Source organism: Gobio gobio (genome assembly GCF_949357685.1).
Source record: "Gobio gobio genome assembly, chromosome: 1".
NCBI classification, from domain to species: Eukaryota; Metazoa; Chordata; class Actinopteri; order Cypriniformes; family Gobionidae; genus Gobio; species Gobio gobio.
The window spans coordinates 58,750,058-58,765,828 of NC_137097.1; the positions used below are offsets into that span (position 1 = coordinate 58,750,058).

The window sequence follows — 15,771 nt, forward strand, 5'->3', positions numbered from 1 at the left end:
TGGAATAAAAAAAAAAGACAAAACATGCAATAGATTTAGAGTTTGCCTTTATAAAAAGGTAATAAAAAAATGCAACTAAAAATCCATTAAAGGGGGAAAATTGTGTCCCTCCACATAAAAGGTGTGACAGCGGTCTAAGTGGAAGAGAGGGGGTACGCAGATGTTAAGTAAATCAGAGGTAAAAAAAGTAAAAAAGTATGGGAACCACTGCTCTAGTATGACAGAAATTGTACCAGACTTTTATCAAACGATTGGAGCTTGGATTTGTTCAAAATGTATATGCATTATACAACAACTGGCTTCAGTGATGTTGACTCATGTACATGACACTATATTTAAAGGATTAAATATATTTCATCCTTCATATTGTGTCATACAGTACCATTTAAAAGTTCGGGGTTGGTAAGATTTATGTTTTTGAAAGCAGGAGCCATTACTGCAGTCTTCAGTTTCTCATCACTCTTATATATGGCGATTTGCTGCTCAATCATTTCTTATAGAATTGTGCGCCAAACTCACTGCTAACAAAATCTGAGTGTGTGAAACAAGGGGGAAAAGTGAAAGGCTGTGTAATTGGCATGTATTACGGCTCACCATATGGTATGGTGGATGAGATCGGGTCATGGGTGCAGGGATTGCTGCTGCTGACAGCCCACACCATGTATCCGCCATCACTATGGGAACTAACAAAGCTGTTCCCGGACCGTTCCCAGACCAAACTCTCCAGCTGCTGCAAGAGTCCCACACAATACACAATGTCAAAAAAAGGAGCAAAGACGATGAAAGGAAGTCAAAAGGTTTGACTTAAACCATCTGGACGTCTTAACATCAAGCATGGATGATTTAAAGATGCAATTTAAGCTGTGTTATGAATCTTGGACAGATCTTTTGACCCGCCCCTTTTGTCAGGAGTCAGGAGTGCAATTATTTGACATTTACAGACAAACTTTAAACATTGATGTCTATGTTTTTCTATTTTAATTCAATGCGTTTCAAGCGCATGACCGCAGACTAGAGTGTTGAAAAGCATTTGAGAGACATCAAACAAACCTGCTTTCCCATGAAAAGGTTGTCTACATGACGACTGTTGAGGTCCCAGAGTACAACCAGACCTCTGCTGTAACCGATGAGGATTTTATCAGAGTCTTTCGGATGTTCCTGCAGGGACTCCACAGGCCCCAATGATTTTCCACACTTGTACTCCTCTGGAACGCTGAAGAGGGGAGTGAGACGACATGTGAATAAACAACAAGATTTTATTTTGTGTACATCGAAGATGCAAAAAACCTAGGGATAAAAATGACAAAACCAAGTGCTATGCTGCACCAGAGAACATTTGGAAGATGTATTCTCTTTGTAGTGCCGCTCAACTGCACTCCTATTTGGTGAAAAACTCAAATCTGAGTACACACTACTTAACTCCCCAAACACAGAGCGCTACTGAAGTACACATCAGAGGTTACAGAAAACCTTCACTGCAAAACTTCACTCAGCACTTTTATTCTCAGCAGATTGAAACGCAGGCTTGTGTGGAAAAGCATTTCGCATGGAAAAATGTGCAGGTCTTAGGGTTCAGTGAGCGAAGAATAAACCAAGCTGCAAGCTTTGAGAACAATGTATTGAACATTTGGTAACAATTACTCTTGATTCATGTTTGCAAAGTCTAGCGGGGTGAATGGAAAGAAAACGCAAAGTTCAATAAACAACTCTGCAAAAAATATCAGTGGATCAAACGCGAAAAGTAACACGGCAGAAGTTGACACAACATTATCAGACGCTGACATGCTTAAATTCATGCTTAAATGCTTAAAATTCAGCCAGACAAATGATGACCAATCAAAAGCCACAGTTTGGGATTCCTCTGTGGCTGTGGCATGGATTCAAGAGCTGGAATGTGCATGGTACACCCACAGAGTCGGGATGAGATGTAGCCATGAAGGGGGAGAGGAAAAGCGGAAAGCGCATGGAAAAGTAGGACTGGAGTAATCGTTTGATGGCATGGCTTGAAACAATTCACACAAACAACTGAAGGCTTTTACAAGAAAATGTAAACAATAATAGAAAAACAGATTTGCACTTCTTGAAAAGACATGCCACATGTTAATAGTCACTTGTAGGGCAACACTGAAATTATATTATTGCTCCCAGATATACAATATGATATGTTAATGGGAGATCTTGCAATTTTATATTTTATAATTTATATTTGTATAAAAACTGAAAATGTGTAACAAGGCTGTAAGGTTTGAATAAAGTTGAATTCGCTGAATTAAAGCGTTAGTTCATCATTAACCCTCATGTCGTTCCAAACCCATAAGACTTCTGTGATGATATTTTAATAAAACCTGAGAGATTTCGGTCCCTCCACTACCACAAGCCTAAATTCAATGTGTTCATCATATAAAGTGATTGTGTCTCATCAGAAAATTTAGACTATACCACTCAATTCATATGGATTATGATCTCTTTATGAACTTTTTGAAGCGTCAAAGTGGTAGTTGCATAAACGGTCAATGGAAGGACAGAAACCAGTCCGATTTCATTAAAATACCTTAATTTTAATGAAAGAAAGTCTTAAGGGTTTGGAACAACATGAGGGTAAGTAACTGATGACAATTGTATCATTTTAAACTATCCCTTTAACAAATGTTCCCACACCTTTTGACCAATAAATCTACTGATTTTTCCAATTATTCATGAATTAATTAAGTATTCTGAAGACATTAAAACTCATATACATGTCAATCTAGATGTCCCAACATGCCTTAAAGAAAAAACTAAAATCACCACAAAACAATGTTTTTCTACCGAGCCACAAAGTCTACTCTGGCATTCTGGATCCTGCTGATTCTCAAAAGATGAGTGCGCAAAGCTCATATCCTCTGTTTTAAATGCCGCCTCGGCTGGGGCACAAAAGATTTTGCACTTGGTACAAAAGCATTTTGTTCAGTAGTTTCCTGGCTGACACATACTTATTACCAGTGGCTCAGATAGGATGCCCATTACCCCAAGTTAATGAGCAGTTCACGGTCTCTCAGAGGCAGATGAGGTCCACATTTAGCCACCCAGACTATATCTGCAACAGGGCACACTGGGAAAGCTGTAATTTATCTCAGAGTTAAACAACATCTTTAAAGAGGAAGATGAATAGCTAGTGTGATTTCCTGCCTTGTAACAGACATAATTATAGCCATTAGGAAAAACAGGTTTTCTTCTTAAAGACTGATGTATTAAATATTTATAAATTCTTACAATGACAACTGAATAGAAGATAATTAAATATCTCATCAGATCGCAGGGATCAATGCCCTTCTGAACTCCAAACTTCTAACTGTGGCAGTGTGAAGTCAGTGCCTTGGCAGTGGGACAGGAAAGCTCAAGCTGCATATAACCTATTGACAGAGTAACAGACAACCACAGCTGGGGGCATAAAGGTCAAACAGCCTTGGGTGAATCACAAAGTTTGATCCGTTGCCTGTTCAAAGTGTATGAGAGAAGTGTGACAAAGGCAGCTTGGATAGGGGCTAAAGGAGGGAAAGAAAATAAACAAATGGTCTTGCTGCAGCTTCATTAACCCCATGCAGAATCCTTTCAGGTGGGGGGAATCCACAAATGCTTATTTTATGAGGTAAGTGGTGTGAACTCTGTCTGCACTGCCATCTTTATTAGAGTCCAGTGTAGACATCCTGAGTCACAGAGACTTAAAAATACTCATGACATTAAACATTAAAGTGTCCCTATTTTAAAGGCGCATCATTTTGTTTTGGGGTCTCCTACAACAGGTTTACATGCATCCAAGGTCAAAATCACTTTAAAATGTTCTCATAATATACATTGTGCATCACCTCATTTCTCAAATGGTCTGAAAACAGTTTGTTCGAAGATTCAGTCTTTCAAGCCCACCTTTCTGAGAGCCTGCTCTGCTTGGTCAGACGGGTCTGTCTGTTGTGATAACAGCACATGTCAGAAACAAAATTCCTATTATAATATCTGAATTTCAGCTCCGGAGGCTTCCTCAATAGTTGATACACAGTGATACAAATAGTTATGACAGTGTTGTTTTTTTTGCAACAATTTTATAATATATAAACACACACATATACGTGTATGTATGCATGTATGCATGTATGTATTTTTTTTTTTTATAAATCTAACATGCATAGGTTATCATAACTACCTGATAATGTATTTTATTAGCTAATTAAATGCTTTTAATTAGTTTCAGTTTTCATTAAAACCACACCAACACTGAATCAAACAGGTTTATTTTATTTAAACTCAAATAATGACAACTCAATGCGCCTCCTGAGTCTGAGGTTTTTTTTATTTTTATTAATTCAGTATTTCCGGTTAAAATAGAGTCTAGGCCTTTAAAACATCAAGGCTGTGAAACATTATTTATTCTAGAGTATCATCCCGTCCCTAATATGAGCTTTTTCTGCATTATTACAGACTTTTTGAATGGATTTCACATATTCTCAACTTTGCTCTGTGTTACAGACACAGTGGTTCATATGTGGGTGTAAGTGTACGTGTGTGAGTCTGTTTGTACAATTAAAAACTGAACATTAATGGCAGAACGAGAGTGGCAGCACAGATCAGCAGCAGGAGTCAGATTTCATTCATCACGAGAGTGAGGAGCTGAATGAAAAGATCATTGTGAATTGTAAAAGTGCCTATTTAAGGGAGTTTGTCATTGTACTGTTTTGTTGAAGTGTTTTTGATTAAGAATAATAGGCTAATAAATCCACCATTCAAGCAACCCGTCCCTGAATTGGCGACAATTCTAAATCAAAAGTAAAAATGTGCACGGCTGCACAGTGCACAAGCACTGTAATGTGACGGTGAGGTGAAATTTCCCTAACGGGTAAAATAGGCGAATACATTTTGATTCTATTATTCTAATTTCCACAATGTCAAACGAATGCAGCTTAACCCAAAATGCAAGCTCAGGCTTCTTCCAAATAAGCTCATGCAGTTGTACGCTCTAGAATGAGAATACTCAGTTGCAGCCTTGCAGGGAACACTTGGGCTAAGAAGCCGCAAATATATTTATTATTAAGTATAACGAGGTTGGGTTCCTATTCAACTGTCTATCCTATTAAAAACAGCTAGGCTACAAGATAATTGTAAAAGAAATTGGGTGACATGATGATGTGACCAGGTCAAGATGGACAGTGGAAGGGCAGCTCTCACCTCTGCATGATCTCGTCCTGGAACAGCGACTTGTTCAGCAACGTGAAGGTGGGCAGTTCCAGAAAGTGTACCCCGCCACCTTCAGTGCCCAGAGCAAGAAGACCACAGCCCAGCGTCAACAGCATGACGGTCACACGTGTCGCACTACAGAGGAGAAGGAAGCAACATCAAGGTCATAGGTTGGACAAGATGATAAGGGCATCTTTAAGCAAATTTGGGGGGTGGGGGTGGGGGGGGGTGGGTACCTGGTGCTCTCAATGCCTGGCCTGCCAGGCAGATTGAAGCTGTGAACCTCTATCAAATATAAGCGGTTTTCTCTCTGCACAATCTCCCATAGGTGAATGGTATTATCATCCAACAGAGAAAGTATCCTTCCCTTTAAAGAGAGAGAAAACCCATCCCAAACAGATTATAAACTGTTCAAATGGCAATAAAAAACAGGGGGACCAACAACTTAAATAAAACACACCCAAGCTACAATGATTGATGTAAACGTGCAATTTATGAGAACAGGATTAAAACATGATCTTACCAGTCCACAGAGGAAGTGTATCTGAGTGACAGCAGCAGTGTCTTTATGAAGTCCAGTCATCTCCACCCCAGGAGCCCCATATCTTAACACGCAGTCAAGGAATATTTTACAGTGGTATACTCCAGTGTTCCCATCTGTTTTGGGAACAGATTACCTCAAGGGGAAATGTTTCAGACTAGGCTTTGAAAGCTGATCAAGGAGTTGATTATTTCTTCAATTTATCAAGCATTCATTCCTGCTTTCTTCGAACAATGCACAAACTTAATGTGCATTAAGCAATTAAAAAAAAAAAAAAAAAAAAAAAAAACTCTTATTTGAAAATCAACCCCAAACTTAACACACCCCTCCCTTCATTGCTCCGGCCCAAAAAGCTCAAATACGCAATGCAAGAGTGGATGTCTCTATCATAGCTGAAGCGAAATAATGCTTCGCAAAAAAAATTAAATGAAGTTTTTATTTAACATTTACAAACGACATGGAAAAACAAAACAAATTTACAAACAGTACACAAGAGTATATACAAGCAAGAGTTGGTTGTTAGCCAGTAGCTCCTGACACTCAGTCCAACAATAACACTCAAAACTGTCCTGTTACTATAGCTAACTTTACAACAACAGCAAATGTTTCTCACGTAGTGTAATCAAAGAAACTTCAGCGTCCATTTTTCAGGCCTTCCCGCTTAGGCCTCTCCAACACTGGAAAGCTTTTCAAATATTAACTAAAGCTCTTGCCTGATCATAACCCTTCTTTTTCCAGTGATATTCCTCTGACCATGTCTCTTTCTATAGTCTTACTTCAAATCTCCTCCTTGCTCACTCTTTCTCCTCCCCCATCATGAGTGGACACACCCCCTACTGCTGATTGGCTACAAGTGTGTTGTGCTGCTTGGTCTGATCCACTTTCAACAGCGTTTCTCAGAAATCGCTTACTGCACCTTCAAATCTTGATAAATTCTTGCTATTCGTATTCACAGTGTACAAAAATTGTTTAAATGGACATGCATGTGTGTGCGCTCTATGAAGTATTTGAAATTAGATGGCGACATGTTAATCACTTGATTTATTTTATGAAAAGTTTTTCATGAAATGGTAATGCTTGTGTATCTGAGAAATCAAAAATGTATTCATTTACTTTTATTGATCGATTGCAGCACTACTTAAGACATGTCAAATTTCAGCTCCAATGAATCACTTTCAATCTCGTTTTTTCGAAGGGAAAATCAAGCCAATCAAAACGGAATTACATGTGGTGAATGTAGTGAAAGGTCAAGAAGCAACACTGTATAAAGACTTAAACTCATGAAACTCATTCTCTGAGAGAAGAAATTTCAGCCATAAAATGCGCATTAAACAGTCCACAGAGCAAAACACTAAGAAATGAGCCAAAATAAAAATCAAAACTAAATAGCTCTGATCCTGAATGTTTCCAGAATCAAGAGAAATCACCTCAGAAAATCTCCTCCATCAACAGCAGCTGACAAAGCTAGACTGTTGCTCAAATGATTTCTGGATGTATTGTAGCATGCTTTTCATTACTAAACTACACAGCCTTCCACTTTCATAACAAAAGAGTGGATATCTAGGTCAAATCTGATCCACGAAAAAACTATCCAAACTCTGCGAGGAGGAGGAGGAGACATCCGCAGAAAAACTAAATTCAGCAGGCCTAGTGAGAGAGAGCAGCTCTTTAGAAGTAAAATCTTGATTTTAAACAGAGCATGAATATGTTTGGAATGGTGCACCTTTGAAGCGGTGTGTATACGGTGCAAAGCATGCTGATTTTCTGTACACATGGAACACCCAGATGACCAAAACATGGGGCAAAATGTGCAGTATACAACTTAAAAACACTGCGTCAAACTCTTTATCCCACAATGCAATGCCCCAAACCTGACCATCCATTTCCAGCTTGATGGATAAGCTGAAAGAGTGTCACTATACCAAAAAGCCATAAGAATGACATTTTCCCATAATTGAATTAAATGTGACTTTTTTTTTTTTTTTGCACAGCATGTTTGTAAAGTAAAAAAAAAAAAAAAAAAAAAAAAAAAAAAAAGTAGTAAAACTTGATTTAACAACCTAAGATTTAATTTGGTGTGTTTTAATTAAATTTATAATTTAGAGAACAGAGTTCAGACCTCCACCAAATTTATAATCAATATCTTATTTTAATATTTAACAAATCAATAATTTAAAAGGCATACATTTTCATTATATGGACGCAAATTTCATTGTTTTTGTATTCACTTTCAATGGGATGGAATGGACATGATCCTGAGCACAGTCCATTTCTCTCAGCAAACTTGCTTATGAGGCAGGGTAGAACACATCTGATTCGGACTAATGAGAAGAGATGCATTCATGGGGCGAAGGGAGCACAGGACACACCGTCAGCTCGACTGAGCCCAGAACAAAAGCTCAGGCTGTGTGGCACTGCCGCACGTCACCCTGCCACCTCACACACAGCACTCTGAGAGCCTCTTCAGCTGCTGCCTAATCAAGCCCATAATGTCTTACACAACCAGGCTCTTGAAACAGCACCCCAGACGAACTGCTCCATTCTGAAGTCCCCTTGGTTGCCATGGCAGCATCTCTATTATGTCACACGGGAACAGGCATACTGTTATTTGCAGAAGAGGCTCATATGCCCTAAAAATGCAAGACAATGAAAAGGTTCAAAAGCTGTGAAACGTGACAACTAGAGCGTTTACAAGCACAATTACACTTAACACAATTACAAGCATTTAAACCTTATCTGGTTGTTTATCATTAAATGGTTAATGCAACATAAACATGTAGATTTTTGTCAACATTAACTCCTTTAACAGAAAAAGCATAAAAAAATTAAAAGCAAATATGATTCTTATTCAGAAATAAATAAATGTAAAATATATACATATATAACTTGGTAGTGTTTATGTATATGTTTATGTCTCCATTTCCAAAAGTATTGGGACACAACTCCAAATCATTGATTTCAGGTGTTCCAATCCCTTCCATGGGCACAGATTTATAAACTCAAGCACCTAGGCATGCAGACACAAACATTTGAGAAAGAATGGGTCACTCTCAGGAGCTCACAGTGAATTTCAAGTGTGGTATCGTGATAGGTTGCCACCTGTGCATTTGTCCATTTGTGAAATTTCCTCACTATTAAATTTCTACGGCCAACTGTTAGTGGAAAAATAAAGTGGAAGCAATTGGGAACAATAGCAACTTAGCCACGAAGTGGTAGGCCACGTAAAAATAAATAAAATCACAGAGTGGGGTCAGCGCATGCTGAGGCACACAGTGTGCAGAAGTCGCCAACTTTCTGCTGAGTCAATAGCTCCAGACCTCCAAACTTCGTATGGCCTTCAGATTAGCTCAAGAACAGTGCACAGAGAGCTTCGTGGAATGGGTTTCCATGGCCGAGCTGCTAAATCCAAGCCTTACATCACCAAATGCAATGCAAAGCGTCGGGTGCAGTGGTGTAAAGCTCGCCGCCCACGAGACTCTAGAGCAGTGGAGATGTATTCTCTGGAGTGACGAATCACGCTTCTCTGTCTAGCAATCCGATGGACGAGTCTGGGTTTGGCGGTTGACAGGAGAACAGTACGCCTAACTGCATTGTGCCAAGTGTAGCCTAAAGTTTGGTGTTTTTTAGGGGTTGAGCTTGGCCCCATAGTTCCAGTGAAAGGAATTCTTAATGCTTCAGCATACCAAGATATTTTGGACAATTTCATGCTCCCATCTTTGTGGGAACAGTTTGGGCATAGCCCCTTCCTGTTCCAACATGACTGCTCACCAGTGCACAAAGCAAGGTCCATAAAGATATAAATGAGAGCGTTTGGTGTGGAGGAACTTGACTGGCCTGCACAGATTCCGGACCTCAACCGATAGAACACCTTTGGGATGAATTAGAGCGGAGACTGAGCCAGGACTTCTAGTCCAACATCAGTGCCTGACATCACAAATGCGATTCTAGAAGAATGGTAAAAAATAAAAATCCCATAAACACTCCTAAACGTGTGGAAAGCCTTCCCAAAAGAGTTGAAGCCGTTATAGCTACAAAGGGTGGGCAAACTCCATACTGATAAAAAGCTTATGCCAAATACATGCAATAGGAATTACAGTGAGATTGGAAGTTTCAGTCCTATGGGAAAGAAAGCTTTATGCAATGAGTGTGCTTAAATGTACAACAACAACAAAAATGTCCAATCCATAAAACAACAGTAAAGTAAAACAGGCCCCTTTGACCAGCACCACTCCATTTTTAAGCATCATGCACCTGCACAATAGCCAGAGGAAAAGGAACGACTGAGAAAGAGAGGGAGATTTTTAAAAGGGAGATCTGAATACAATAAGTGAGGGAAAATAAAAGATTAGTACAGGACCAAAGGAGGTTCCAAACGCAGAGCACATAAAAGGCATGTGAAGCATAGTGTAAGTGCAGAGCCCCAGTGTTGAGTGTGGGAATTAAACAGAGGAGCGAGGAACAGAAACATCTGTAAAATTCTCTCACACTCAGCCCTGATTACCCAACAGGTCATTAACATGAACAGAGAGGCCCTGTAATTTTTTCCCCTCAACAACTCCCCCTACAGTCAATTTCAGCCTTTCTGAGCCAATCCATCCACCTCAGTGCATTGCTAATGGTGCATGAGATGGCTGCACTCGGAGCAGGGCACAGCATGGTTTTGGTTTGTTGACATGAAGAAAGAAAGGGATTTCCTTTTTGTGGTGAACCATTTTTTTTTTTTTAAATTATGAACCATTTGACATTTTTGACACTGGAATTTCTGTTCTCATACTCTCAGGCAACTAGGAGTTAGTCTCTTTTTTGAAAGCCCGTCACATGTTGACATAACGTCTTTCAGAAACGCTCTGAATTCTGAATTAATTTTCCTCAGCAACATGTCTCACATGAATACTAAAGTTTCTATTGAAGTAACATGCAGACACTCAAAACAGAACCTGATATTCCCAAAACACAAAGAACATGAATTTTAAACGAGTGAAGGCATCCAAATCAGCTCAAAAACATAAAAAAAATAAAAAAAACATTCCCCTCAAGAAATCCATGAAAGTATCGCCAGTATTAGATGTAAATTATTTTTGACCAAGATGATCAATATTAAAGCCAAAGAAGACAGTTTTCAACAATGCAAACAGAAACCGAACCCATGTGAGCAGAAAATGTTACTTTAAATTGCTAATCTGGAAATACAATATACCTGAGCATTGGTTTGGTTAAGACAAATGAGGGGGTACTTTCATTGTAAAGAAAAAGAGAAGCATCAACAGTTTTAAAAACGTCTCATTTTGTGGCCAACAACAAAAGTCATGAGGTTTAGAAAAAAACAATTGAATGACTAATATATATTTTGTGACGAAAATTGTGACGTCTCATCTTTTGACCCACATACACAATACCAGTCAAAAGTTTGGAAACAGCTTGAAAGACTCTTCTACAGAAAAAAAAATATTGTGAAATATTTTTACAATTTAAAATAATATTTTTTATATTTGAATATATTTAAATCAATTATTTTTAAACATAAATCATATTTTTTATTATTAAAATGAAATTGACTTCTGTGATTCAAAGCTGCATTTAACACAACTGCTTTCAACATTGATAATTCTGGAAGCAGTTTCTTGAGCAGCAAATCATCATATCAGAATGATTTCTGAAGGATCATGTGACACTGAAGACTGGAGTAATGATGCTCAATTCAGCTTTGCATCACAGGAATAAATTACATGTTAAAAAATATACAAATAGAAAACAGTTATTTTACTTTTTAATAATATTACAGCATTTTTGTATTTTTAATAACATAAATGCAGCCTTGGTGAGCAGAAGAGACTGTTCAAAAACAATCAAGTTTCTAAACTTTTGACTGGTAGTGTGTATGTATGTATGTATATGTATACAAGTGTGTGCACGATTTTTTTATATACATAAAAAACATGTTAAATGCAAGTAAAGTGTCTACTTTAATATTTCAAATAACTTCTCAAAATGTCAACATATGGGGGAAATAATGTTCCAAAGTGTAAAATTGTCATTCAGCATAATGGTCCGGACTTTGATTTTGCCATTACATGTTTAAATAAATATATAAAATACCAAGTTACAAAATATATTGGTTTTCTTGGCATTTTCAAATAAGTGTTGGCTGTGTTATATTAAAAGGACTAGGTCTTATTTATTTTTTAAAGTATTTAAATAACCAGGGGACTTTTGTCCAGTGTAACAGGATCAAGAAGCCATTCTGAAATCATATTAAAAAAATTGACCGTCTGTGACATCATCAAAAGGAACCCTAAAGACCATGTGGTGCTGCAGAAAAGTGAATTAATTGCTTTTAAAAGGTCCCGTTTTTCCTGTTTTATTGAAGCTTTGATTGTGTTTACAGTGTGCAATATAACATGTGTTCATGTTTCGCGTGTAAAAAAAAAAAAAACAGTATTTTTCACACAATTTACTCATCTGTATACCGCTGTTTTCACGGTCCTAAAAACGGCTCGAAGATTTCTTTATTCTATGAAGTCCCTCCTTCAGAAATACGTAACGAGTTCTGATTGTGCCAGCGGTTCCCATGTTGTGATTCGACAGATGCTTAGCGCACGTTGCCCGGAAAGGTCACGCCTCTAACCATAACGGGGAGATGCATGCGCTCAAAGTACAGCGTCCCTGAAAGCCAAACAAAGGTGATTTGACTCCGGGATGAAAATAACAGCGTCTCTACGACATGGCGACAAACACACTCTACGAACGCAACACTTCCTCTTCTCCACGTGGGAGAGCAACAAGACCACGCCCCCTTTTTGTGTATTCTTGTGGGCGGAGGTTAGTCAACAAACTATTCTACTGACATCATTAAAGCAGGATGTACAGGGATCATGTAGTCCAAACCGGCCGTTCACTGTAGGCTTTGAAAGGGAACTTCTGTTAAATAAAATATCTCGCTTGGCATTGAACTTTGAGCTTTATAATTTTACAGGTATTATTTATGCTCGAACAGCAACATTACACACTAACTAAAGTTTGAAAAATGGGATCACGAAGAACAGGACCTTTAAATATTGTATAATTCCACCTTTTCATGGTGTGGTAGCCTAAAGGCCTGTTCACACCGGGACGATTTTCGCGCGCGTTTATCGTTGATGTTTAACGCCTCGTGACTAAACAAAGGGCGCCAATGTGAGTGTGCACACTGGCGCACAAAAACGGAAGGCGTAAAAGCGTAATTTTTAAAAACGCCTCAGGTTCGTTTTTTTTTATTTTGACGTGGCGCGTTAAAAACTGCCCGACCAATGAGATCAGCGCTTTTGTTCACGTGCCTGGAGCTGCTGAAGTGACAGTAAAACACAACTTGTCGCGCTTAAGCACAAAACGGTCTTGCCGAGCACACATTGATACGACAAAGAAGTAGTAAGTAGACAAAGAAGATGAGCTGCTAATGCTGCTTGCCAGTAAGAAAAAAAAAAGTGTGTGAATGGTTTTGGCCATAGACACATTATGTCTATGGTTTTGGCAAGCTCGTAAATACTGTCTCTCTTCTTCTTCTGTGTGACAAGCGAGTGTCAGAAGTGTAAAGTGCCGCAGCACCACCTTGTGTACCGGTAGCGGCATCTATTGAATTTGCACGTTCACTTGGCGTGTCGCCAGTGAAGAAAAAAATAAAAAAAATATTCGCTTGGGTGTGAACACTCAAGATGCGCCAAAAAAGTCACGAAAAACCCTAGCGATAAGCGCACGCGATAATCGTCGTGGTGTGTACAGGCCTGAAATTACAAAAACATACAGTACGTCATTCAGTGAAATGCCAAAAACACTTACATTGTTAGATTTTTTTGAAAAATAAGACGATGTTGTGAATAATTGTGATTAACTTTACTGGTCAAGCTCACGGTTTGATATGGGTGGCCAGATGATGGCCTGCAATATAAGCTGAAGTAGAAGTTTCGCCACTCAGAGTAATGCTTTTTCATTCAGTGTAATGCAAATATACTTATTTTAATAATTACAGGTAAGTATTACAGAATAATATGTTATCATACTAAATGTTATTATATTTTTAAGGATTTTTTACTTCCTTACAAAAACGTATTGCTGATAAATGGGTAAAACCTAGTTGTTTGAAGGATAGTGGCAAAGTATAAAGATTTATAATTAATTAGTATTTGAGGCCTGCACTGTGATCCTTAAATAGAGTCTTTTAATGGTATAAGTCATTATTATTTGCTCAGAAAAAAATATAAAATTAAACAGGACACATTCTAATATACAGGGGAAAAAACTAAATTCAAAGCTGTATTACGCATTTTTTTGATGCTTGAAACCTTGCTTATAAAAGTACTGTAATATATATATAAGGGCTGTAACGATTTGACCAAAAATAAAAACCTCTATTAATTGAACATTTCGCCTCGATTACGATTAATGAACGATTATTGTGCTTTTTTTGCCCTCATAAGGTTGAGTAAGTTCACTGATAAGGTTTGTACTGTAAATAATTTCTACTATTATAGGTGGATTTTTTTTTCTAATGAAAAAGTGCATTTCTTTGTGATTTTAAAATACTTGAAGGAAACGGTTCATTTTCAGCAGTTATTGTCTATGGGGCAGATTTCTGCTTGTTGTACATTAGATACAAATAAATTAACACAGTAGGCCTACATTACATTTATTTGAATGCATTAATGAGAGAGTGATTGTGTGTGTGAATTAGGCTACTCATACCGTCTCTATTCATTATGAAGCTGTGGTTTGTACTTACTGCAAAGGTATTAAAATGTATGCCTATAACGGTTGAGTTTCTAAGCTCCTTTAGTGACTTTAGTCACAGGACAGCGTTGACACTGCGTTTCTGCGCTCCTCTCGGCGCGCGGTCTTCGCGCAATCTTCACGTGATGTGCGAGGCTGCGAGCTTTCTCGAGTGTTGGTTTGTCACGTTTGTCAGGCATTAGTTCAACACAACACACATCTGATGGTCGAAACTCGCTTTAATGTTCAAACTGGCAGGGCTTAAACCACATACAAATGACAAGCTTTGTGAGGACGCACTTGATAGAGGTCTGCCTTCAGGGCGCGCGCGTGTTGTCAGAGACACGACGCGGCTCGGCTCTCTGTGTCACAGAAAAAAGCTGAGCACTGAACGGAGAAGTTTTCCGTATTGTTGTTTTTGAATAGTGCACAATCGCTTTAAATGTTGAAACTGGCAAGCCTTTGAACGCATACTTGACAAACTTTATGAGCATGAAAGTGAAAGCGATCTGGCTTCGGGGCTTGCGCGCGCCGTCTCTCTGTGTGTGTGTGTGTGTGTGTGTGTGTGTGTCAGCGCGTAGGCTATAAGAACAGCAATTAACTGACCTGTATAAACTGTGTAAAACATGCAGTTACTATAGTGATTCTGGGCATCTATAAACTGCTCCTGCATCTCTCTGTGTGCCTGCAAACTGCACTTGATGTGACTGACGGGGCGGAGTCACGTGAAAACCGAAATAACCGACATGGGAAAAATACGTCGGTTAGAGGTTGTGAATGTCGGTTTCGGTTATTTTTCGATAAATCGTACAGCCCTAATTATATATATATATATATATATATATATATAATATTACAGTACTTAAATGATAAAAGAGAGAACTGAATGTAATGTCACAATTAATTGCAATTTAATTAAATGTATTAGTTTACTACTGAAGATTTGAAGTACAAGTGCACATTCAACACAATTAAGTGTACTGCTTTTTCACAAGGGAAACTACAGCTTTAAAATAACTAACTTAAGCATAAATTAATCAAGATAAAAATAGTATAAATATTTAGCCACACTATAGATGCTCTCCACCCTCTCCATTACCACAAAAAGAGTTTTAACATGTCAAAGTCATGTAACAATCAGAACTCCCTTCCTGGGCCCCAGACTGCTCTCACAACATAAGCCAAACACTCTCTCTGAGGGCCAACGCCGGCCATCTCCTCTCCACAATGCTCCACAATTACTCACTCAAGCGCTAACAACAAGTTAGCAAAGGATAATGCAATTT

At 38.4% G+C, this 15,771-nt stretch overlaps 1 protein-coding gene across 2 annotated transcripts in view; it reads right to left on the reverse strand.

The window, feature by feature from the left end:
* llgl1 (LLGL scribble cell polarity complex component 1) overlaps positions 1 to 15,771 on the reverse strand; it is a 43,611-nt gene that overhangs the window by 16,188 nt on the left and 11,652 nt on the right. For both annotated transcript variants that reach the window (XM_079823833.1, XM_079823832.1), the window contains exons 3-7: positions 5,729 to 5,810; positions 5,442 to 5,572; positions 5,197 to 5,340; positions 1,051 to 1,213; positions 595 to 730 (exon numbers count right to left, since the gene is read on the reverse strand). In XM_079823833.1, coding sequence (XP_079679959.1) covers positions 595 to 730; positions 1,051 to 1,213; positions 5,197 to 5,340; positions 5,442 to 5,572; positions 5,729 to 5,810 — 656 coding nt within the window. The remainder of the gene's footprint in view (positions 1 to 594; positions 731 to 1,050; positions 1,214 to 5,196; positions 5,341 to 5,441; positions 5,573 to 5,728; positions 5,811 to 15,771) is intronic.